Source organism: Syngnathus leptorhynchus, chromosome 7 (assembly GCF_054491065.1).
Source record: "Syngnathus leptorhynchus isolate UIUO chromosome 7, UIUO_Slep, whole genome shotgun sequence".
Taxonomy (NCBI): domain Eukaryota; kingdom Metazoa; phylum Chordata; class Actinopteri; order Syngnathiformes; family Syngnathidae; genus Syngnathus; species Syngnathus leptorhynchus.
In genome coordinates, this window is record NC_141201.1 from 12518448 (window position 1) to 12543864 (window position 25417).

The window sequence follows — 25417 nt, forward strand, 5'->3', positions numbered from 1 at the left end:
TTTTTTTTACCCTTTTGAATTCTCGCTCTCTTACAGACTGGCCTCCCGTAATGCGAAGGCGGACGCCTTGTCGCGCAGGTTCCCTGGAGGGGAGGAGGTGAAGGGTCCGATTCCCACTATCCTTCCGAGCTCTGTTCGGGTGGCGGCCCTGTCGTAGGAGATTGGGCGTCAGGTGGAGGCCGCGGCGTGCGATTAACCTGGTCCCAGCAACTGCCCAGTGGGTCGCCTGTTTGTCACCAAGGACCGGCGGTCATCTGTCCTTCAACGGGCACACGACTCCCGCCTCGCCTGCCATCCCGGGACTGCCCGCACAAGGTTCATGGTGGCTCAGCGGTTCTGCTGGCCCACCTGGAGGGAGGACACGCGCGACTACGTCCGGGCCTGCCCTACCTGTAACCGCTGTAAGTCATCTAATTAGCCCCCGGCCGGGTTGCTCCAGCCCCTGCCTGTTCCCCGACGACCCTGGTCTCATCTATCGGTTGACTTCGTTCGTCACAAGGCTCCTGTCCCTGGAGGGGAACACTGTGGTCCTCACAGTTGTGGACCGGTTCAGCAAAATGGCCCATTTTATTCCACTGCCCAAACTCCCGTCTGCAAAACAATCAGAGTCTATTCTGCTGCAGGAGGTTTTTGGGCACTACAGCATCCCTCAGGACATTGTGTCAGACCGTGGCCCGCAATTCTCTTCCGCCTTCTGGGTGGAGTTCTGCCGGCTCCTCGGCGCCACGGCCAGCTTCTCCCTCAGGATTCTATCCGCAGTCAAATAAATGGACAAGCCGTACGTCTGAACCAGGAGCTGGGCAAGGCTCTCCAGTGCATGGCTGCTGCAGATCAGCGCGGGTGGGCCAAACAGCTTCCCTTGGTGGAGTATGCACACAATCCCCTTCCCAGCTCGGCCACAGGTCTGCCACTCTTTCATTGTGTGTTTGGTTATCAACCGCCCTTGTTCACCCACCAGGAGCAGAGCGCGACGTACCCGTCGGCCCTCGGTTGTGTGCGCCGCAGTCATCGGGCCTGGGCGAGGGATTGGGTCTCTCTCTTCCGCTCTGTCTCCAGCGACGCTCGCCAGGCCAATAAGCATCGGACGCCAGCTCCGTCGTACTGCGTGGGACAGCGTGTTTGGCTCTCGTCGCGGGATCTGCCGCTGCGCACGGAATCCCGCAAGCTGGCGCCCCGCTTCGTCAGTCCCTTCCCCATAAGCAAGGTAATCAACCCATCTGCTGTTCGTCTGCGCCTTCCTAGCTCCATGAAGGGCCATCCCACGTTCCACGTCTTTCAGGTGAGACCTGTGTTTGAGAGCACCTTGGCTGCGGCGTCTGCTCCTCCGCCGCCCCGGCTCGTCGAGGGAGAGCCGGCTTACACCGTCTGCTCCTTGCTTCGGTCATGGCCGCGGGCTCCAGTACCTCGTCGATTGGGAGGGGTACGATGATTCGCACCGCTCCTGGGTGCCGAGTCGCTGGATACTCGAACCCTCACTCGTCGTGGAGTTCCACCGCCTCCATCCGTACCAGTTGGGCCCCCGGCGAGGGCGTCCGTGTTGGAGGGAGATGGCCTATGGGGAAAGTTCGTCGCTGCACCGCGCCCCGGCCTCATCGCCTCCTGTGCTCCTGCGCCCGCGTCTGCTGCTTCGGCTGCCGATTCGGATGGTTCGACGGACTATTTAAAAACAATATTTTTCTACAAAATGCTACCATTTATTTTATTGAAAATTGAATGTACTGTTAAGCTGCTGATACAAAATGAGACTTGAGTCTTTTATTTACTTTTTTGAGCTGTTGGTACTGAAGTAGTCGCTCATTTAAGCCTGAGAGCACTTTTGTTTTATTTGTAACACATGAAACACAAAAAGCACCTTGAGCTGTACACTAGAGTTCAAATGTTCATGCATTTCCATTCCAATGGATATTTCCGTAAAGGTTAATAAAACATAATGGAAATTAATTCAACTCTTCTCTTGTTTCTTATTACAAATGCAGGGTTTTTTTGAACTGCAAGTGATGAATGCTCATTCACTGAGACAAAAAGAAATGTGGAAAAAGTGCATCATATACATAAATTAAAAATGCATCAATAATCATTTTATAATCGAATTGTAGCCTCTGAATTGTAATCGAATCGTGAGGTGCCTCAAGATTCCCACCCCTACTGATGAATGCTTAAATGTTTCTACACACGCCATTAATGTAGGCATCCAGGGTGTCTTAGACTCCAGGAGTGGATGTAACTAGTGTAAACAGCAAGGTTGGAAGTTCACCCGTCTTGCAGCGTTCTGCCCAATGAATGGTGGTAATGAGTGATTGTAGCTGAGCATTTAGTTGCACAAATTGTCACAGAATTCCTTAGCAGCTGACTGCTCTGTAGTTCACAGCAGAAGATGCTGGCATCCATCCATCCATCCATCCATCCATCCATCCATCCATCCATCCATCCATCCATCCATCCATCATCTGTACCGCTTGTCCCCACATGTGTCGCGGGCGTGCTGGAGCCTATCCCAGCCGTCATCGGGCAGTAGGCAGGGGACACCTTGAACTGGTTGCCATCCACTCTCAGAGCACACAGAGACGAACAACCTCGTACTCACATCTGTGAGCAATTTGAAGTGTTTAATTGGCCTACCAAGCATGTTTTTGGAATGTGGGAGAAATCGAAGTGCCCGGAGAAAACCCACGCGGGCCCAGGGAGAACATGCAACTCCACACAGGGAGGGCCGGAGGTGGAATCGAACCCGCACCCTCTTAACTGTGAGGCGGTCGTGCTAACCAGTGCCCCACCGAGCCGCCACATAGTCCAACATATTGAGTTATATAAAATTTTCATTTGAGTTTTAATTCTGGGTCCCTCTTGCCTAAAGAACATGCGGAGAACATGCAAACTCCACACAGGGAGGACGGGAGGTGGAATCGAACCCGCACCCTCGGAACTATCAGGCAGACGTCCAAACCAGTGCTCCAATGTGCCGCCCCGATCCATCCATTCATCCGCCCGTCCATCCATTTTCTGTATCGCTTTGTCCCCACAGGGGTCGCGGGCGTGCTGGAGTCTATCCCAGCCGTCGTCGGGCAGTAGGCGGAGGACACCCTGAATCGGTTGCCAGCCAATCGCAGGGCACACGGAGACAAACAACCATCCGCACTCGCACTCACACCTAGAGGCAATTTGGAGTGCTCGATAAGCCTACCATGCATGTTTTTGAGATGTGGGAGCAGACCGGAGTGCCCGGATTAAACCCATGCGGGCATGGGGAGGTGGAATCGAACCTGCACCTTCTTAACTGTGAGGCGGATGTGCTACCCAGTGCGTCACCATGCTGGCTGTTGTTGTATTTACCACTCTCCAAAACTGTTTGCCGCCTATTGTGTGTATTTCCCGCCTGTTGTTGTATCTACCGCTCTCCAAAATGTTTTTTTTACAATGCAAGCTGGCGATGACTGTTGTGTACTAGCTTGGAGGCTTGCAAAAAATGTATATTAACAAAGCACCAGTGATTGTTAAATGTTTACTTTATTGTTTCTAAAAACATACAATTCAAGCTGCATTTGCTACAGTATCTATTTGTTGACCTGAGGCTATGACTTATCTGTTAGAGAAAGGTGAGCTTTCTGTCTGGATCTTGACAGCCTGATCTTGTTTCTTACATGCTCTCCTGCAACATTTGTATCTTCTCTGCCCGATAATCCTATCTTTGTTGCGTCGATGGCAACCACGCGCTTTTCATCCAAGGGAGAAACCTGGTCAAGTTCAGATCCATAAGGATTCTGTGGGTGCAGGGTTCGACCCTCTGCTCCAAAAATGATCTGCGATGGAGATTCAATCTCAGCTTCTTTATGGGTATCAGCTTCTTCTGCTTCTAAAAGTTCAGATGTAAAAAAGACAGTCTTGTCCTCTTTGTTTTCATCTTTTTTGTTTGTTAGGGTCAATTCACGATAGGTGTTTGGATGGGATGTTAGTGTTTTCGATTTCCTCTTTTTGAATTCACTGGATTTAACTGCAGCTGATGATTCAAGGACTGAGTCCTCTGACTTCTTTTGCAGAGAGATACTTTGTTGTCGCTCTACAAAGGCAAAAAAAAAAAAAACATTTCTAAATGCTCATTTTTTGAACAGGTCTTTTTGAAAATAATTACCTGACGTCAGAAGGGCAGGTGGCGGATGTAAAAGTGGCACTGAAAAATGATCGTGTGTCACCCTTTGCCATTCTACAACAAGGACAACAAAGTTAGCATTTTACATCTCATTTTTAAACAATATGCTATGAAGAGATAAATGGAAACTAAGTACACAGCACACTCATGTCAAAATAAAATCAAACATCAAAGAATAAAACATTTTCTGTTAGCAAGTGGCATTCATTACCAATACGCAATACTGTCATCAAATGTGAATAATTATGACATTACAGGATTATGTTTTGTTACAGTAGATCTTTTAAGTAGAAGCTATGCCAAATTATAAAGTTAATTCTAAATGACTGACTTCTTAAGTATCACATGGCTGCAAAACATTTTTTCAGGGCTTTTTTAGGCTGACATATACAGCGAAATGTTCACAGATCTTGGTAAACCGTACAAACAAATGCTCTGTTAATTTTCTTGGGAATCAGATTTATTTTTTTATTTTTTTTAAATCACATTTGGGTGGCAACCGATTCAGGGTGTTCCCCTGCCTACCCGATGACCACTGTGATAGGCTCTAGTACGCCCGTGACCCCCGTGGGGACAAAGTGGTACAGAAAATGGATGGATGGATAATTCATGACATATTGATGATTATACCAAGCCTGATGTATTTGCAAAGTTTCATGAGTTTCCCTGCATGTTTATATCCTCAAACTGAGCGTTTTTTCCTTGGGAAAAATCTGTTGTAACTTGACAAATGATCCTATCTCCTCATTTGATGAGTCCAGGCCTGAAGACATCTACCAACTTGTTTTTCACTATCGTGGTAGTGCCAACTACTGGCTCAAAAATATAAATAAATTATTCTTTGACATTTTCGACCTAGCGGGTCAACCAAACCCACTTAATATTTGCTTGGAAGAGTGTTTAGGCCTTCATGATAATGAAACACGAAGTTCAAGAGTTTTTTCAAAACGCTGTTGCCGTGGCAATGCAAAGCACCCCAAGAATGGGGACAGGTTGCACAAGACTTTAGAGCGTTTGCTGCTTCACCACCTCAGGCCTCAGATTCGCCATGCTCTCAACCCTCTACAATTTGCGTATCAGGAGAAGGTGGGAGTGGAGGATGCTGTTGCCTTTATGCTGCATCGCTCTCTCACTTGGACAAGGGAAAAGGGGCTGTGAGGATTACCTTCCTGGATTTATCCAGCGCCTTTAACACCATTCAGCCTGCGCTCCTGAAAGAGAAGATCTTTGTGAAGGGCGTGAGCTCACACCTGAGGGCATGGATCATGACGGGAAGACCTCAGTATGTGCACATGGGAGGCTGTAAGTCAAGCAAGGTGAGGAGGAGCGTGGGAAGACCACAGGGAATGGTGTTGTCTCCCTTTCGGTTCACCCTGTACACCTCTGACTTTCAGTACAGCTCTGAGTTCTACCATGTGCAGAAGTTAGCGGAAGATACTACTATTGTTGGCTGTATTAGAGCCATTTTTAATTTACTTTAAAATTTGGCGTAGCTTCAGGTTGAAAGGTGCTGTAACATTACTCACATCATGCTTTTGTGTTAAAATATGCACGTTTGATGACAGTCTAAGCCTGAAACTATCTACAAAGTCAATTTCCATCGTTGTGGTAACGCCACATAATGGCAACAGGAATTGCTTTTCTTTCTGATTGTCTACTAATAGGTTCACAAGATCTTTACTAGGAAGTGTATCGATTATCGTCAGTCGCCATTGCACACAACACATGACTCGTCTGAAAACTCACAGTGCTTCCTGGATTGGGTCTTGAGGACACCCCCATCTTGGACACACACATTCAGGTTTGCAATTGCCCAAGACCTAAAATGTATCTGGAGCTCTACTTTAAATTCAACAATAAGTTGGCCGTTTTCTGCCCAAAAAAGTGTGACTTTTGGCCTTTTAATGAGGTCATATTTTATGGCAGTAACGCTTAATGATAATTTTCTGGAAACTCCAATTCCAATGTCCCAGTATCTCAACGTGCCAGTACCCCAATGTTGCCAGGGCTGCGAAGGCCTTTTATAGCTGCTCGCAGTTCGAGTCTAGTTGTTTTTCTTTTTACAAACACAAATACAACATCAAAGTCTGCTTTATAGTCAATTTCTTCACATGTTAAGACACACAAAGAGATCGAAATTACGTTTCCCACCGTCCCACGGTGACTATTCTTTTGTTCAGACAAATGAAATAATTTTTAGTTGTTACCTGCTGATTGATTTTGATTATGAAGCTAATCAAAACAAATACTACATCTTTAAAAAATCTTTTTAGAGAAATGCTAATAAAGAAACATTTGTTTTCCAGAAATGATGTTGGGGATTTTCTTCCTAAAACTTCCACAAATATGAGAATTTAAGGGTGCTGAATTGTTGAACCTTTTCCTATGGACTTACCACCTGTGGAAGGGGCCAAAGGGTCAAGCTCGTGATGAGGGAAATTTGTTGTTCTAATCCCGGGGTAGAGATACAAGCTCTAGGAACATGGAATATAACCTGTCTGGCAGGGAGGTATACCAAGCTGGTGTGCTGCACTGTTGTTTGTGCTTATGCACAAAACAGCAGTTCAGAGCACCCACCCTTTTTGGAGTTCTTGGAGGTGTTCTAGAGAGCACCCACCCTTTTTGGAGTTCTTGGAGGTGTTCTAGAGAGCGCTCCTCCAGTCCAAAATTGTTCAGCTGGGAGACTTCAGTGCTCATGTGGGCAATGACAGTGAGACCTGGAAGGGGGTGAATAGGAGCAACTTTGATCTGAACCCCAGTGGTGTTCTGTTATTGGCCTGTGTCCCACATAGATTGTCCATAACTAACACCATGTTCGAGCATAATGGTGTCCATAGGTGCAATTGCCACAAGGAGACCCAAGGCCACAACTCGATGATCGACTTTGTAGTCATGTCAGCCGATTTGTGCTACATGTTTTGGACACTCGGATGAAGAAATGGGCAGCGCTGTCAACTGATCACCACCTAGTGGTGTGTTGACTCCAATGGTGGTGGAAGATACCGATCTGACCTAGCAGACCCTAACTTATTGTAAGGGTTTGCTGGGAATGTCTGGCAGAATCCCCTGTCAGAGTGACTTTTAACTCCCACGTGAATGGATGGACAGATGCATGGACTGACGGATGGAATATATATGTAGAGGCTGACTAATGCACTTTTTGTAACAGTTAAATGTGTGTAAAATTATTATTTTTACTCATTTTGAAAAACAAAACGTTTGTGCCCTTTTATCTATGAACCAGGAATAGACAACATTTAAATTTGACTCACCTTGTTCACCACATTCAGTGTTAATTTGTGAGTGGGATGAAAAATCCACTGGTTTGGGTAAACCTTGTAATGCTTTAGTTATGGTTATGCTGCTTGGGAAGGAGATGGTTGAGTTCTGGCTGTCTGTCGGATAGCAACATTTCTGTAGTTGTTGAGAGAACTTAACAAGGGACTGCATGGCAGTGGAGAAGGTGTCATAATGCTGGACTAGTAGGCGAACCCATTTGGACAGACCTGAGACATCAGAAAAACAAGTTATTTTGCAAAATTATCATTTTAAGCCCCTATCCCACCAAAGAATGAACATTTGCGAGTGTTTATGATATATATATTTATTTATTTTCACGTTATTGTGCACAATATGGCTAATGTGACCAATATTCCGGAGTGACTTTTAGTCCGAAAAATACGGTAATGGTGCCGTCTACGAGTGTTGTGTGACGTCAGAGGTTGAGCGTGGACTTACGTGTTGTATTTCTGTCTGTTGCAGAACCACACACACACACCCCACAAACCACACACACCCTTGACACGTTTCACACACTACCCATTTGCCAATTTGCCTGTATGTCCTTATGAGCCACAGTGCCTGTTACCTTTTAGCCAAGAATTGAGTAAAGCAATCAAAACTGAACTACGTCTTCCTTCCTGTGTTCTGACCGACACCCGGGGGCGAAAAAAGCATAACCATCCGAGCCAACCCCCTATACAGTCAGTCCCTAGGCTCCCCAACAATAGCGGAAGCAGTTTCCATTATTTTATTGCAATGTTTTTCCTTATTCAGATTTGTTTCAAGACTACAGTCACAGTTGGACTTCACTTTGATGGTTAATGCAGTTATTGCAATTTTGTTGTTTTATCACAGTAGATTGGTTTATTTACATTTCAAAAACTAGAAGCCATTCATTTACAAATGTGATTGCACTTTAGTTTACATATGTAAATGTTCAGATATTAAGATGTGATAGACAGTTTTTGCATGATTTGAATGAGGCAAAATATCATGCTTTTTCTCTCGAATATATTGTTTAATCATTTGTTTTCGATGTACTGTACTTATTTTCTGTATAAAAATTAAATTTGGTGTTCAAAAAGTCTTTTTTCAAACTTGAGTCAAAAAGTCTTTTTTCAAACTTGAGTCTTGAAAAAGAGGGGATCGTCTTATAATCAGGGTCATCTTATATTTGGGCCAATACGGTAAGTGATAGTTATTTGATTAATTAGATCAACAATTACCCCACATTCACTACAGAAATGGTGCCCCGTGAGTGAGGAGCAGTTTTTTATTGAGATACAGTCAAAACCAGATCCGTGCAGTGTGCTCTACTTGTGGGAAAATACAGTGTTGGTACATTACCATAGAACTAACTTACGCTTCAGAACCGCTTAAATTTTAAGGGCAAAGCTGTGAAATAAGCAAGATGTTTAAACCTAGCCCCAGTTAAACTGGAGTAAATGTGTCTACTTGGTTAAGGGGTCCACACCGGAAACATTCACATTTTGTTTTGCATGCATTGTCTTTTTGTGCTCTGAGCTGACGTCAGACTCATCGTCAGTTGCAGTTCCAATTACTCCACAGGCCTATATACCTATATATAAACTATACATCAAATAACTATAATGAGTTTATCGAACCTTCCCTGTCACTCCAAATCATTAAAGATAGAATCAGATAAGGTTTTATATAAAGTAAGAAGGGATGAGCATGGGAGGAGGTGCCGCAGCTTGAAGAAAAGACCAACATATTTTGACAGTTTTTGAGCTAGGTAGTCTATGTGACTTTTGAAATTTAAACAGTCATCTATGTGGACCCCAAGGAATTTGGTAGAGTGGACCCTTTTAATCTCTTCACCATTTATTTTTATTTTAGTGATAGGATTTTCCATTTTTAATTGTTTTTGTTAGAGTGGAATAGGATATAATTAGTTTTCCCAATGTTGAGAGAAAGTTTGTTTACTTTAAGCTAAGAGTTCACCCTCTGTAGTTCCTTGTTGAGAAGGTCATGAAGTTCATAAATATTATTGTGTGATAAAAACAGGTTGGTGTCATCTGTAAAAAATATTTTATGGAGAGTTTTAGAGGAATTAACCAAGTCGTTTATATAGATGAAGAGCAACGGGCCAAGAATAGAGCCTTGTGGGACCCCACACTTGATGCATTTCTGTGGCGACTTAGTGTTGTTAATGCTGACATATTGTTGTCTCTGAGTAAGATAACTTTTGAACCAGTTAAGAGCTAAGCCACGGATCCCTTAATGATTCAATTTATCTAGGAGTATGTTCCGATCAATGGTGTCAAAGGCCTTTGATAGGTCCAGAAATACACCAATACCATAGTCACCTTGATCTAACGTGTCGTTAACTTTTTCAAGTAGATCCAGGATAGCCATACAGGTGGTGTGTTTCTTCCTGAAACCGTATTGGGATGATGTTCATATGTTTAGTTTGTCGAGGTAATTGATTAATCTATTGCAGACGATTCTCTCCAATATTTTGGAGAGGGTGGGTAGTATAGCTATGGGCCTTTCGGGAACAATGCCTGTGGATAGGGAGAGGTTGAGACAGTGGGCAAGTGGGTCAGCAATTACATTTGCTATAGATTTTAAAATTCTGCTGTTAATCTCATCCTCACCAGCTGAGTTGGAGGTCTTCATGGACTTTATGATGTTGAGAATTTCATTTTTGTCTGTTGGTTTCAGGAAGAAAGCTGTTGGGTAACTCTACCTGTCAGGTAATGTTGATACGAAGCTCCCTGTCGTTGGCTGATCTTACTTGATAAATTCTCACCTAGCGAAGTCAATGTTGCTGTTAGTAAAGGAGTCGGGGAGCGTAGTTTGTTTACGGCGTCTGTTTAGGACATTGTTTAATATGTGCCAAGATTTTTTTGAGTCTCCCTGCGCATCTTGCAGGAGTTAGCGATAGTGGTTGGCTTTACTCATCCTTAATAAATGTGTAAATTCATTTTTGTAGGTGATATATATATATTTTTTTTTCAATTGTTATCTGTCTTAAATATCTTTTGTATAGTTTTTTTTGTGCTTAATCGAATTAGAGAGCCCTTGGGTTACCCAGGGTTTAGTTTGCCTCTTGCCGCGTGTGACAGTCTTGACAGGGATGGTATTTAATATTGCATCACTAATTGCCAGGACCAGGCTGTCATATGCCGTGTTTGGATCATTGCACAGATAAACATTGTCCCAGTCTTTGGCCTGGAGGTCAGTGTTTAATTGCTGTAGTGTACTCTCGTTTATGACTCTAGTTTGCACTATATGTTGTAGTGTAGGACACTTGAGTGCAAGATTACAAAACATTACTATTGGGAGGTGGTCAGAGATATCAGAGAAGAGCACACCAGAATCAAGTTTGTTATTTTGAATGTTTATGATGATGTTGTCTATGATAGTTCTGGAGGAGTGGGTTACTCGTGTGGGTAATGTAATGGTAGGGAAAAAGGCTGATGAAAGAAGAGTATTAATGAAGTCATTTTTAGCTGTGTCTTCTCTGGAGATATCAATATTGTAATCTCCGAGATGGATACAGTCATTATTTGTTGTATTAATGAGCATCAGCGGCTCATCCAAGTTTGAATTAAAGGTAGATAGAGTGGAATCTGGTGGGTGGTATATCACTCCTACTATAAGTTTATGTTTTTACTTATAGTAACCTCAAGGCGCTCAAGACATAAGTCACTCCTGAATACAAGTCGCCCCCGGCCAAACTATGAAAAAAAACTGCGACGTATAGTCTGGAAAATACGGTATCTAGAACACACAAAGATAATTTATTAATTATGGTTTATTGAATATACAGGACCTAGTTAAATTACAGACATTGTGTGTTATGTTTAAGGCTAAAAATAAAGAATTACCAGCTCATTTACAAAAACTGTTTGTCGTCACCAGAGAATGAGGAGCATAGAAGAAAAGGTCATTTCAAACATCAGCATTCACGGGCAACTTTAAAACAAATGTGTATAACAGTGGTGGGGGTTAAACTGTGGGTATTGTATAAATATAGAGTAATCCCTCACTACTTCGCGGTTCAACTATCGCGGCCTCGCTGTAAGGCGGATTTTTTTAAAACAAATATTGCGGATAGATTCGGTACATTGCAGATTTTTTTTAAAAGTCTGCCCCCCCCCCACACACACACACACATTCATAGCGTCATATGCAATGAAGCACACAAGCCAGGCAACAAGACAGGCAAGTGCACCACGACACCATCAGCGACTGTCGTGGATTTTTGCAGCATCACTTGGAGCGCAGGGCTTTGTCTGTCCATATGACACTAATGACAACGTGAACATGTTGATCTGTGTCCTTGCAGCTGATTGGCTTAGCAGTTCGAACTACACTTTAGCTCAGCCTCCCGCACTTTATTCATTCCGTCTGCGTCAACATGTCAGCAGCACCCCAGAATTGCATTTCATTACACACATATTAGCACATCTCCGATCCTCGATCGCCAAGCGAAGTAGAACTGCGTCTGCTTGTCACTCCCAATCGGATCGTCCTGTTTGCCCGTCATAAAATTATGAAAGTCTTGTGCGGCTGCCCTTGCACTGGGTAGCGGGGGTGCGAAAGCAGGTCAGCACGGCAGGAGCAGAGCAGAGCAGAGCCGTTGCACGATTACACTTTAAAATGACGAGCTGGTCAGCGAGCTCGCGTCGTGCAGGCATCTTGTAACACAGCGGTTCAGGCAAACGAGAATCAGGTGGTACACGTGCATGTCAAAAAAGACAAAACTGTGAGGACTGATGATAAACAGTTTCATATTGGCGACGCGCGTCTCAGAGGTCTGGCGCGGAGGGCGCGTGATGCCATAGACCAGCAAGGCACGCAAGTGCAGACGTGACACAACTGCGCACGAAGGAAAAATGTACCACCGTGCAGAAACAGTTGTGAAAACAGCTGTGAGCGTAACCGCGCACATACGAAAAAAGCACCGTCGTCTAGGATTTGGGACAGCTGTCGGCACTAAGCAGAGGGCGTGCCTCTGAGCAGTGTGTGGATGCCCTCACGCTGGGCACTCTCAAGAGGGGCTGGACTCTCTTGTCAAGTCAAGTTTATTTGTATAGCCCTAAATCACAAGCAGTCTCAAAGGGCTTCACATAGACAAACAATTGACAATTATTCTCAAAGCATCCCCTGATTTCAAGCTACCAAAAGGGCAAGGAAAAACTCAAAAAAACCCTACCAGGGGAAAAATGAGAAACCTTGAAAAGGGACCACAGATGGAAGGATCCCCCTTTCAGGATCACCAGGCTGCAATGGATGCAAAGAGGGCACATAAAATACATAATATGGAAATCAAAAGTGGATGTCCAGGCCAAAGCAAAGAGCTGTCGAAGGAGCCCTCGATCGTACTGGCAGTGTCTTCGAGGAGGGTAATCCGCTCCAGTTCCCTCATCCGGAATTTGGTCCACGAGAATCTAAATAGCCGCTGTCAGCTTAGGTGTCACCTAACCACCTCCCCAGCCAGGGAGGGGTGGGGGAAGTGGGGTCGGGAAGAGGGAGCAAAAACAAACTCCAGCCGCATCGGCCACTACAGGTTGATTAAAGGCCATATTATAGAAATATGTCTTTAAACGTGTCTTAAATGTTTCTACTGAGTCAGCAGTTCTAATATCCATTGGTAGGGCATTCCAGAGCTCTGAAGCCCGAATAGAAAATGCTCTAGACCCTGCAGACATTTTCTTGGCCCTTGGTGTCACTAAAAGACTAGCGTTTTGCGAACAAAGGTTACGAGACGGAACATAACCTTGAAGTCATATCTTAAATGGACCGGGAGCCAGTGTAAATTGGCTAATATTGGGGTAATGTGATCAAATTTTCTTGTCCGTGAGAGCAGCCTTCCAGCAGCATTTTGTACTAACTGTAGACTTTTGATGCTGGACTTGGGAAGACCGGAGAATAATACATTACAGTAGTCCAGGCACGACGTGATAAACGGATGTATAATAATTTCTGCATCACCGGTCGAGAGGATTGGGCGAATCTTAGCATTATTCCGAAGGTGAAAAAACATAATTCTGGTTATATTCTTAATGTGCTTTTGAAAGGAGAGCGTTTGGTCAAATATTACTCCGAGATTAGTTAAAGTATCACTCTGACTGATAGTATAGTTATCTATAGTTAGAGTGGTTTCCTTAAACAAATGTTGATAACGAGCTGGACCAATAATCAACATCTCAGTTTCATCTGGGTTATCCGGAATATATAATTGGGTGTCATCCGCGTAACATTGAAAACTAATATTATATTTACGTATTATGTCCCCAAGCGGACCCCTCCGTGAGTCGTCACCTTATCGTGGTGGAGGGGTTTGCGTGCCCCTATGATCCTAGGAGCCATGTTGTCTGGGGCTTCATGCCCCTGGTAGGGTCACCCATGGCAGAAGGGTCCTAGGTGAGGGGACAGACAAAGCACGGCTCAGAAGACCCCTGATGATGATTACAATAAATGGACGTCGTTTTCCCTCGCCCGGACGCGGGTCACCGGGGCCCCTCTCTGGAGCCAGGCCTGGAGGTGGGGCTCGAAGGCGAGCGCCTGGTGGCCGGGCCTTCGCTCATGGTGTCCGGTCGGGCATAGCCCGAAAAGAAAACGTGGGTCCCCCTTCCAATGGGCTCACCACCTATAGGAGGGGCCAAAGGGGTCGAGTGCATAGTGAGCTGGGCGGCGGCCAAAGGCGGGGACCTTGGCGGTCCGATCCCCGGCTGCAGAAACTGGCTCTAGGGACATGGAATGTCACCTCTCTGGCTGGAAAGGAGCCCGAGCTGGTGTGTGAGGCAGAAAGGTTCCGACTAGATATAGTCGGACTTGCCTCCGCACATAGTTTGGGCTCTGGTACAAGTCCTCTCGAGAGGGGCTGGACTCTCTTCCACTCTGGAGTTGCCCACGGTGAGAGGCGTCGAGCAGGTGTTGGCATACTTATTGCCCCCCGGCTGGGCGCCTGCACATTGGGGTTCACCCCGGTGAGCGAGAGGGTAGCCTCCCTCCGCCTTTGGGTGGGGGGACGGGTCCTGACTGTTGTCTGTGTCTATGCACCGAACGGCAGCTCAGAGTACCCACCCTTCTTAGAGTCCCTGGAGGAAGTGCTGGAGAGCGCTCCTTCTGGGGACTCCATCGTTCTACTGGGTGACTTCAACGCTCACGTGGGCAATGACAGTGAGACCTGGAAGGGCGTGATTGGGAGGAACGGCCCCCCCGGGGACCTCAGCATCGCGTCTCTGCTTTTTGCAGATGACGTGGTGCTGTTGGCTTCTTCAGTCCGTGATCTCCAGCTCTCACTGGAGCGGTTCGCAGCCGAGTGTGAAGCGGTCGGGATGAGGGTCAGCACCTCCAAATCCGAGTCCATGGTCCTCGGTCGGAAAAGGGTGGAATGCCCTCTCCGGATCGGGGATGAGATCCTGCCCCAAGTGGAGGAGTTCAAGTATCTTGGGGTCTTGTTCACGAGTGAGGGCAGGATGGAGCGCGAGATCGACAGGCGGATCGGTGCAGCGTCGGCAGTAATGCGGACTCTGTACCGGTCCGTCGTGGTGAAGAGAGAGCTGAGCCAAAAGGCAAAGCTCTCGATTTACCGGTCGATCTACGCTCCTGCCCTCACCTATGGTCATGAGCTATGGGTCGTGACCGAAAGAACGAGATCCAGGATACAAGCGGCTGAAATGAGTTTCCTCCGCAGGGTGTCCGGGCTCTCCCTTAGAGATAGGGTGAGAAGCTCGGTCATCCGGGAGAGACTCGGAGTAGAGCCGCTGCTCCTCCACGTTGAGAGGAGCCAGATGAGGTGGCTCGGGCATCTCATCAGGATGCCTCCTGGACGCCTCCCTGGGGAGGTGTTCCGGGCATGTCCCACCGGTAGGAGACCCCGGGGTCGACCCAGGACGCGCTGGAGAGACTACGCCTCTCGGCTGGCCTGGGAACGCCTTGGGATCCCCCGGGATGAGCTGGAGGAAGTGGCTGGGGAGAGGGAGGTCTGGGAGTCCCTCCTAAAGCTGCTGCCCCCGCGACCCGACCCCGGATAAGCGGAAGAAGATGAAGGTGAAGAAGAAGGTGAAGGTCCCCAAGCGGAATCATATAAATATTAAATAGAATTGGTCCTAGTACCGATCCCTGTGGGACACCACACGTAACCTTATAGAGCTCAGAGGACGTATTGCCATGGACCACTCTGTGTGTCCTGTCTGATAGATATGAGTGAAAACAGCATAGTGCTGACCCTGAAATACCAACACAATCTTTAAGACGCTCTAATAAAATATCAAAGTCTACAGTGTCGAAGGCAGCACTAAGATTGAGTAGTAACAATACTGATAAAGTGTTTGAATCCATAGCTATGAGGAGATCATTCGTCACTTTAGCAAGTGCCGTCTCAGTGGAATGATTAGCTCTAAAATCAAACTGAAAAGATTCAAATCGATTATTAGCGACCATGTAATCAATAAGCTGCTGCCCTACTACTTTTTCAAGAAGTTTTGCTATGAATGGGAGATTTGAAACTGGCCTATAATTACTGAGACAGTCCGGGTCAAGATTTGGTCGCTTAAGTAGCAGTTTAATGATACCAGTTTTAAAGACTGTTGGCACTATCCCAGAGGAGACAGACAGATTAATTATATTTAAGACGGACGGTCCTAAGATTTGAAATAATTATTTAAATAGTTTGTCTGGAAGCGGGTCGAGTAAACATGTTGTTTGTCTAGCCGCGCTAACTAATTGTGTAAGCCTTTCGAGGGACAAAATTTGAGAGGGTTATTGCATGATCGTCAGCCCTGGTAATCGGCGGTCTCGACTGAGCGATCGGAATGGTCATGAACTCGTCAGCTGAGTGAAAGGAGCTATCGGGGGTCGGCTGGCGTAGTGTTAGCTTTGCCACTGTATCAAATAGGTATTTGGGATTGTTTTTATTGAGATTAATGACTTGCGAAAAATAACGTGTTTTTGCCAAGATAAGCGCGTCTTTATATTTCAGGAGGCTGTCGCGCCATGCCTGATGGAAAACCTCAAGTTTGGTTAAACGACATTTGCGTTCATGCTTTCTACATAATTGCTTAAGCGTAAGTGTTTCATCCGTGAACCACGGAGTAGGCAATCTACGGCGAGTTTTCAGACGTAGCGGCGCCACAGAGTCGATGTCATTTAACAATGCAGCATTGAATTCATTTGTAAGATTATCAATGGAGCCGGTATATGGGGGGAATACGGCAGTTGGTGGTAGCAGTTGCTCAGATAGCGCAGTTGCAGTCATGGAATTAATATTACGACTGCTATAATTCTGATTGCTCTCTTGTCTTTGACTAAGAACTAAAATTTCAAATTTTATTAAGTAATGATCAGACAAAACAGTAGTGTATGGCAGTACTGTTATATTTGAGGTTGCCAGTCCTCGGGATGATACCAGATCTATGGTATTTCCATTTTTATGCGTTGCTGCCTGTACGGCTTGAGTAAAACCAAACGTATCAGTTAGAGTCTGAAATGCCGAAGTAAGTGGCTCTGACGGTAAATTCATGTGGATATTAAAATCGCCCATGATTACTATATTATCCGCATTTGTCACTAGATCAGCCATGCATTCTGAAAATTCATCCAGGAAGCCAGAGTAAGCCTCAGGTGGACGGTAAATAACAGCAAGATAAAATGACGGTAAAGCGGTGGATTGGACAGTGAGAACTTCAAATGTTTTAAATACGGTAATCGAACGAGGCGTAAATCTAAGATTGGAATCTGAGATGAGGGCAACACCCCCACCCTTTTTTCGAGGACGCGCCACACGTGAGCTCACAAAATTTGGAGGCGAGGCCTCATTAAGCGGTAGCAGTTCATTAGGTTTTAACCAGGTCTCGCAAAGACCAAATACATTTAGATTGTGTTTCGTGATGAGGTCATTAACGAGAACTGCTTTCGTATGAAGCGATCTAATATTCATAAAACCGAGTTTAAGTGTAATCGGTCGATCAGGGTTCGTATATATCAAAGGATTTTTAAACAAAATGAAAGTAGGATTGTGTTCTTTAGGCCTGACATCACCTCTCAATTGTTTATTAGCGCGGTGGGATGATACGACCGTAGGAACTTGATAGTAAATATTTGGTACACATGTAATATTATCCGAAAGAGGCACCGTATCATCAGCTATACCGGTCAGGGTGGAGCGATTGGATTTGTCTACTACCTCAGTAGAAAGTGTGTTCACATGTACTGTAGCACGATTCAAACTGTGATGCTCTAGTCTACACAAGGAGCTATGTGCATGCTGGAAGTCTAGCCTAGCGCTAGTTAACTTTAACTTAACTGACTCCAAACCCATCCTGACAGGTGGTCTAATCACCTGTGCCCTGGCCTGCTCTAAAGTGACCTGTCATGAGTGGCACAATCAGTAATCTATATTCCTAGAAAGAGTGAAGCCGCCTTCACGGTTAGGATGAAGGCCGTCCTTCCTCAGCAGGTCGGGGCGGCCCCAGAAGGAGGACCAGTTATCTATACAATACAGTCCCTGCTTTTTACAGAACCCAGTCATCCATCGATTAAGGGAGACTAATCTACTAAACCTCTCATCAGAGCCTCTCCCAGGCAGGGGGCCAGAGACAAATACTCAATGCCGACTCATCTTTCTGGCGAGATCACAAGTCCTCGCTATGTTTTTCTTTGTGATCTCAGATTGCCTCATCCTAACATCATTGGCGCCGACGTGTATCACTATGTCCGAATAGCTAGTGTTGAAACTACGCTGTTGACTAGTCCTATTGCGAGTCAGCTCCCTAAGATTAGCTTCTATGTCGGGTGCTCTGCCCCCAGGAATACACATTGTGTGTGTGTGTGTGTGAGGGGGGGGGGGGGGGTTCCTGACTGTTGTTGGTGTCTATGCACCAAACGGCAGTTCAGAGTACCCACCCTTTTTGGAGTCGTTGGAAGAAGTGCTGGAGAGCGCTCCGTCTGGGGACTCCATCGTTCTCTTGGGTGACTTCAATGCTCACGTGGGCAATGACAGTGAGACCTGGAAGGGCGTGATTGGGAGGAACGGCCCCCCCGATCTGAACCCGAGCGGTGTTCTATTATTGGAATTCTGTGCTCGACACGGATTTTCTATAATGAACACCATGTTCAAGCATAAGGGTGTCCATGTGTGCACTTGGCACCAGGACACCCTAGGCCGCAGTTCGTTGATCGACCTTGTAGTCGTGTCATCGGATTTGCGGCCGCATGTTTTGGACACTCGGGTGAAGAGAGGGGCGGAGCTGTCAACTGATCACCACCTGGTGGTGGGTTGGCTCCGATGGTGGGGGAAGATGCCAGTCCGACCTGGCAGGCCCAAACGCTCTGTGAGGGTCTGCTGGGAACGTCTGTCAGAATCCCCTGTCAGGAAGAGCTTCAACTCCCACCTCCGGCAGAGCTTTTTCCACGTCCCGGGGGAGGCGGGGGACATTGAGTCCGAGTGGACCTTGTTCCGCGGCTCCATTGTTGAGGCAGCCGACCGGAGCTGTGGCCGTAAGGTTGTTGGTGCCTGTCGTGGCGGCAATCCCCGAACCCGGTGGTGGACACCGGCGGTAAGGGATGATGTCAAGCTGAAGAAGGAGTCCTATAGGGCTTTTTTGGCCTGCGGGACTCCGGAGGCAGCTGACAGGTACCGGATGGCCAAGCGGAACGCGGCTTCGGCGGTTGCTGAGGCAAATACTCGGGCGTGGGAGGAGTTTGGCGAGGCCATGGAGAATGACTTCCGGACAGCTTCGAGGAAATTCTGGTCCAGCATCCGGCGTCTCAGAAGGGGGAAGCAGTGCACAGTCAACACTGTTTACAGTGGAGATGGCGTGCTGCTGACCTCGACTCGGGACATCGTGAGTCGGTGGGGAGAATACTTCGAAGACCTCATCAATTCCAACGACACGCCTTCCATTGTGGAAGCAGGGCCTGGAGACTCTAAGGCGGACTCTCCAATCTCTGGGGTCAAAGTCACTGAGGTAGTTAAAAACCTTCATGGTGGCAGGGCCCCGGGGGTGGATGAGATCCGCCCAGAGTTTTTAAAGGCTCTGGATGTTGTGGGGCTGTCATGGCTGACATGTCTCTGCAGCATTGAATGGACATCGGGGACGGTGCCTTTGGATTGGCAGACTGGGGTGGTGGTTCCCCTCTTTAAGAAGCGGGACCGGTGGGTGAGTTTCAATTACAGGGGAATAACACTCCTAAGCCTTCCTGGTAAGGTCTATTCAGGGGTGCTGGAGAGGAGGGTCCGTCGGGAGGTCGAACCTCGGATTCGGGAGGAGCAGTGTGGCTTTCGTCCTGGCCGTGGAACAGTGGACCAGCTCTACACCCTCAGCAGGATCCTCGAGGGTGCATGGGAGTTCGCCCAACCAGTCCACATGTGTTTTGTGGACTTGGCGAAGGCGTTCGACTGTGTCCCTCGGGAGGTTCTGTGGAGTGTGGTTCGGGAGTACGGGGTGCCCAGCCAACTGATAAGGGCGGTTCAGTCCCTGTATCACCGATGCCAGAGTTTGGTTCGCATTTTCGGCAGTAAGTCGGATTCGTTTCCAGTGAGGGTTGGAGTCCGCCAAGGCTTTCCTTTGTCACCGTTTCTGTTCATAATTTATATGGACAGAATTTCTAGGCGCAGCCGAGGCGTTGAGGGGGTCCGGTTTGGGGACCTCAGCATCGGGTCTCTGCTTTTAGCAGATGACGTGGTGCTGTTGGCTTCTTCAGGCCGTGATCTCCAGCTCTCACTGGAGCGGTTCGCAGCCGAGTGTGAAGCGGTCGGGATGAGGGTCAGCACCTCCAAATCAGAGTCCATGGTCCTCGGTCTTAAAAGGGTGAAATGCCCCTCCGGATTGGGGATGAGATCCTGCCCTAAGTGGAGTTCAAGTATCTTGGGGTTTTGTACACAAGTGAGGGCAGGTGGGAGCGTGAGATAGACAGGCGGATCAGTGCAGCGTCGGCAGTAATGCGGACTCTGTACCGGTCCGTCGTGGTGAAGAGAGAGCTAAGCCAAAAGTCTCAGCTCTCGATTTATCGGTCGATCTATGCCCCTACCGTCTGTAGGGTGTCCGGGCTCACCCTTAGAGATAGGGTGAGAAGCTTGGTCATCTGGGAGAGACTCGGAGTAGAGCCGCTGCTCCTCCATGTTGAGAGGACCCAGATGAGGTGGCTCGGGTATCTCATCAGGATGCCTCCTGGACGCCTCCCTGGGGAGGTGTTCCGGGCATGTCCCACCGGTAGGAGACCCTGGGTACCTGTATGTGAGTTGTGCGTGAAGGTGAACAGCGCAAACTAATACTGCTCTCAAAACGTGTGCTGACGCGAAGAAAAGAAAAGTTGACAAGGAGTGCCGTGTTTTCAACAAGACATGGACTGCCAAGTATTTCTTTACAGAAAAGAAAGGTAATGCCGTGTGCCTGATTTGAGGTACACAGGTCATTGTGTTTAAAGAACTTAATTTGAGTCGCCAGTACACGACCAAGCATGAGGAAAAATACAGAAATCTGTCTGATAAAGAGCGCGCAAAAGAGGCAGATGCATAGCTAGCAAAACTGCAAGCCCAACAAGGACTTTTTATCAAACTTCACACCCACAGAGATGCTGCGGACAAGTTTTGTCATTTGAGGAAAAGTTAAAGAAGTTATGAATAAATTGTACTGATTAATGATTATTGTTTTTTTTTTTTACCTATACCCCACAATTTCATATAGCTTAATATAAATATATACAGAATAATTGTATTCTTCTAATTACCAATACCAGCTATTTAAAATAAATACTTTAGTGGATTTTATGATGGAAGAAAATTGAGCAGGTTTAAGTTATCGTTGGTGTGGCCCTCTGACACAACTCGGGTTTTTCATGTGGCCCCTTGTAAAAATTAATCGTCCACCCCTGGTATAAGGGCTGCTCCCATGTGGAATATGACACTGGGCTAACCAGGACACAATCTGAGGATGCTGTCGTCACTGTTGTGACAGAAAATTCAAATACAGGGCTGTACTTTAGAGTGACACCTCACTTGATCATGTCCAACGAAATCAACAACATGGTGTGTATGCAATTTTGAGAACTTCAAGAGATTGCATTTGTGTTTCATGTTGTGATGCATATCTGATTATGTCTGCACAATGCCTTATCTACATTAATGTATTGGAATATGAGTTATATGTATCTTAGATTTAAAATGTGCTTTCTTTCAGATTTACTCATGGTGGGTTGCTTGAACATTGATTAGATTTCAAAGCTAGATTTGTGATACGCCATAACTGTGAGCCATTTTGACCCCTGTTTAAATTACAGCTGGTATTGGGTTACAGAGACCTTCAGCCTATCCCTGAGCTGGGGGCATGTCTGGTTTGTTTAACGCAGCGTTAGCCAACCCGCGGCTCACGAGCCGCATGCGGCTCTTTGCCTGGTTTCATGCGTCTCTTTTACGTTCATATCAACTTTTGTGTTTGTGGTTTTTTTTTGTGTCGCTTCGCTTGAGTTCAATATGGTATTTCCATCAAACGTGCATGCGCATGAGGTTAAATCCCGCAAAGGAGGAGGGGCAAACCCATTTGAGGAAACAAATACAGTCTTCCCTCGTTTATTGTGGATAATTGGTTCCAAAAACCACCCACGAGAAGTGAAATCCGCTAAATATGGTCACCAACAAAAAGTACTGGGCAGGCTAACAAATTAACGGAAAGATGCTAATTCGCGATCGTGCTAACATGCGAAAACAGACTTCTAAAGGAATGTAAACGAACATTTGGAGCAATACAACATTGTCCTAAAGGTTAGACACATGTTTCCTCAATTTAGAAGTTTTATTTTGACTTTTAAATGTTTTTTTAAATTTGGAAAAAAAATCCATGATGTAGTGAAGCCGCGATAAACGAAATGGAAGGGATCGTTTGGCAATTTCGCTCTCAAAATGGCAGGGAGAAAATACACAGCTAAACGAAAATATGAAGATGAACACAGGACGTTTGTAACAGAGTGATAAAGTTTATATGTTTTTGTTGAACGCAATGGCAAGCCATTCTGCCTAAGTCAGACGTCATTAGCGCATTTCAAAGCTTCAAATCTTCAGCACCACTTCATGCTAATATCGATAAGAACTCTCCAAAGGGACTGAATTTCGCAAGCGCAAGTTGGACACTTTAAAAAGTCAGGCAGAAAACCAGGTAGTTTTTCAAAAAAATTACGATGGACTCAGAGACTGTCACGCTTGCATCGCATCAACTAGCTTGGAACATCGCACGGGCTAAAAAGCCATACAATGAAGGGGAGTTCGTTAAAAAATGCCTTCGTGACGGTGTTGAAATCTTGTCTCCTGAAAACTACAAACTAAAATAAATGGTAACAGACTTCCAACAAAAAGAATTGCTTCGAGTAGCAACAACGGAATACAAGCCAGATTTGAAGACGATTGTTCAAGGCAAGGAATGCACTATGCAACATGCATAGTAAGTGAAAAAACGCTATTGTAAATTATGTTTTTGTTTGTGGACTTTGTTGAAATGACAGTTTGTGTGTGAGATCTTAGTACTGTAGGAGTCAATTTCTGTCATTGTGTGTGTGTGTGTGTGTGTGTGTGTGTGTGCGTGCGAGAAAGAGTGTGAGTGGGGAGGGTGATGTTCATTGTGTGCTCATGTGTATGATGTGGCTGTTTGCGGTAACACAGTAAAAAATGTGGCTGTTAGTCTCTGACTGGTTGGCCACCCCTGGTCTAACGTGTAAAACCAGAGGCCACTTCCTTTCTCACTCTCTTTGCTGGTACCCTCCTCTGAACCCTCTTGTTCTTTGGACATTCTGTGGGCCTGTTGCCCTGACCATGGGCTTTTACGACCCCTCTCCGATGGGGGGGCTGGTTCCCTTGTTTCACTGCGAGCATATTGGCAAGCGACTTGGCTCACAATCAACCAAGCTGCCATTATTTGTTTTTGGCTGGGCCAGCCCTGTGGATTGCGCTCCACGTGTCTACGAAGACAGCAATGATGGCTTGCCTGGGTGAATGATGCCAGAATTGTTCTGGTACACGCACAGGATGATGCAACAGCCAAGAGATAAAAAACAGGCTGGCACATGCTAAAGAGCTCCCGTTACCATGTGCTGTGTGAGACCAGGATAATGCAGCAGTCAGGTGATAAAAATCAGGCTGGCAAATGCTGATGAGCTCTCGTGACCACGAGCTGTGCGAGACCAGCCTTGTCTCAATTATTTCATTTCCCATCTTTATTTTTAATTTTTTCCATCAACCTTTTAAAGGAACATAAGAGTTTGATCTTAAAGTAGTTCATCAGACATCCTGTGTATGAGAGTATGAAACTGTAAAGTGCTGAGTGTGTGACGGTGGGAACAAAACAAGATATGTGGTGCAAGGTATGAGAATGGAATCTTCCAGAACAAAAGATAACCCAGGAGCAGCAAGGAGGACAAGATAACCCCAGGGCCAGCTGGTAGATAACAACTGGTGACCCTGGAAGGAAAACTACAACCAGGAGGAGCGAGCAAGTGATTCTGCAGGAGAAGAAAGACCAATGAGAGCAAGCTAAAGTTAACTGCAGTATACACATAGCCAATAGAATAATGACAGAATGCCTTTGTTGATGTGCCATTTGCATATTGTGTAGTATAACTCATGGCTGGGCAACTCCGAAGTAGAGTACGTCTGCTGGTGGCAACAGAGGCGTACAGAGGTGTATTGAGAGGGACCCGAGACCCAGGTGATGTATAAGATTTGTGTGTTAGGAATAAATCCACTCGTGTGTGAAAATGCCGGCTTCCTGATACCTTTCTATTGCAGAACGAGCGTGCATATTGTTGGATGAGTGGCAGTTGGGTAAGGTCACAAATTGGAGTCAGATTAGTAACTTGAGTTTATGTTAAATTATAAATAAATTCCAACACTTTGCTGCCAACTCCTGACTTTGGGGCCCGGCTGACTGCAGAGCCACTCCAGTACCGCTTTCAGCTCATTCATTCAAGAACACAATCATTGAAATCAGTATATGAAATTAGAATGATAAATAAGAGATGCACATTCAAACATTTTAATAAACACTGCAACCTAAGAAAATACGAGATGAGAAAGGTTTTGACTGGTCGATCATTTTAGTGTAATTAACAACTGATTTAAAACATGGACAAAATCAAACAGTTAAGGTTGAGAAAGCTACCACAGAAGCTGAAGTAAATGAAATGAAATGTATTTAAATAAACCATCTTACCTTTGATATACTTGTTAGGATTACTCCTGTAACGGTCATCCACAAGAATTAGGGCACCCCAGTCATTTCTGTGTCGAATACACCTGAACAAGAGGTAAAATTGTATAAGTAGGACATGTATGTTAAATGAGGTGTGTTAGGCTATGTTCAGTCTACGGGTTTATTGCTCATATCAGATTTTGGGGTGAAATCCAATTTTTTGGGAATCCTTCACACTATATGCTGTATTAATTGCAACCTCTGTCTATCTGGTGTGTGAACCAAAATGCATCCCCAAAGTGACCCGCATGCACACAAGAGACAATATAACGTAAAATGTACCGTATTTTTCAGACTATAAGTCGCGTTTTTTTTCATAGTTTGGGTGGGAGGGCGACTTATACTCAGGAGTGACTTATATGTGAAATTTTTCCCAAAAATTTACTTGACACATTACTTACTAGTATAGTTGATCACTTCACATGTTATTTTCACTTTAGACCGCATGAGGGCGCACTATGGCTGTGGAATAATTGGAGTTTCCGATTGCGGGGGGGGGGGGGGGGGGGGATACGGGAAGAGCGATCCAGGGCGCTTGCATGTGTTGGCTCATATGTTGAGCTCTTTATTTGTGAAATAAAGAGACGGTTACAAAAACCCACGTCTTGCCTGGTACTTTGGTAAAACTACAATATAGTTAGATGCTAGATCTGTGGAATGATTGGGGCCACAACTAACGACGAGGCTGACGTCAGCGGCGCACGTAGGTCCGGAATCGACAGCTGTTTTTTGAGGGGGTTTTTTGACACAGAGGATGAATATTCCGGTGGATTTA

At 45.9% G+C, this 25417-nt stretch overlaps 1 protein-coding gene across 2 annotated transcripts in view; it reads right to left on the minus strand.

Annotated features, from left to right (window-relative positions):
• Positions 1-3490: 3490 nt before the first annotated feature.
• brip1 (BRCA1 interacting helicase 1) overlaps positions 3491-25417 on the minus strand; it is a 129910-nt gene continuing 107983 nt past the window's right edge. For both annotated transcript variants that reach the window (XM_085915845.1, XM_085915844.1), the window contains exons 15-18: positions 24604-24686; positions 7417-7650; positions 4127-4198; positions 3491-4054 (exon numbers count right to left, since the gene is read on the minus strand). In XM_085915845.1, coding sequence (XP_085771971.1) covers positions 3570-4054; positions 4127-4198; positions 7417-7650; positions 24604-24686 — 874 coding nt within the window. In that variant the 3' untranslated portion in view covers positions 3491-3569. The remainder of the gene's footprint in view (positions 4055-4126; positions 4199-7416; positions 7651-24603; positions 24687-25417) is intronic.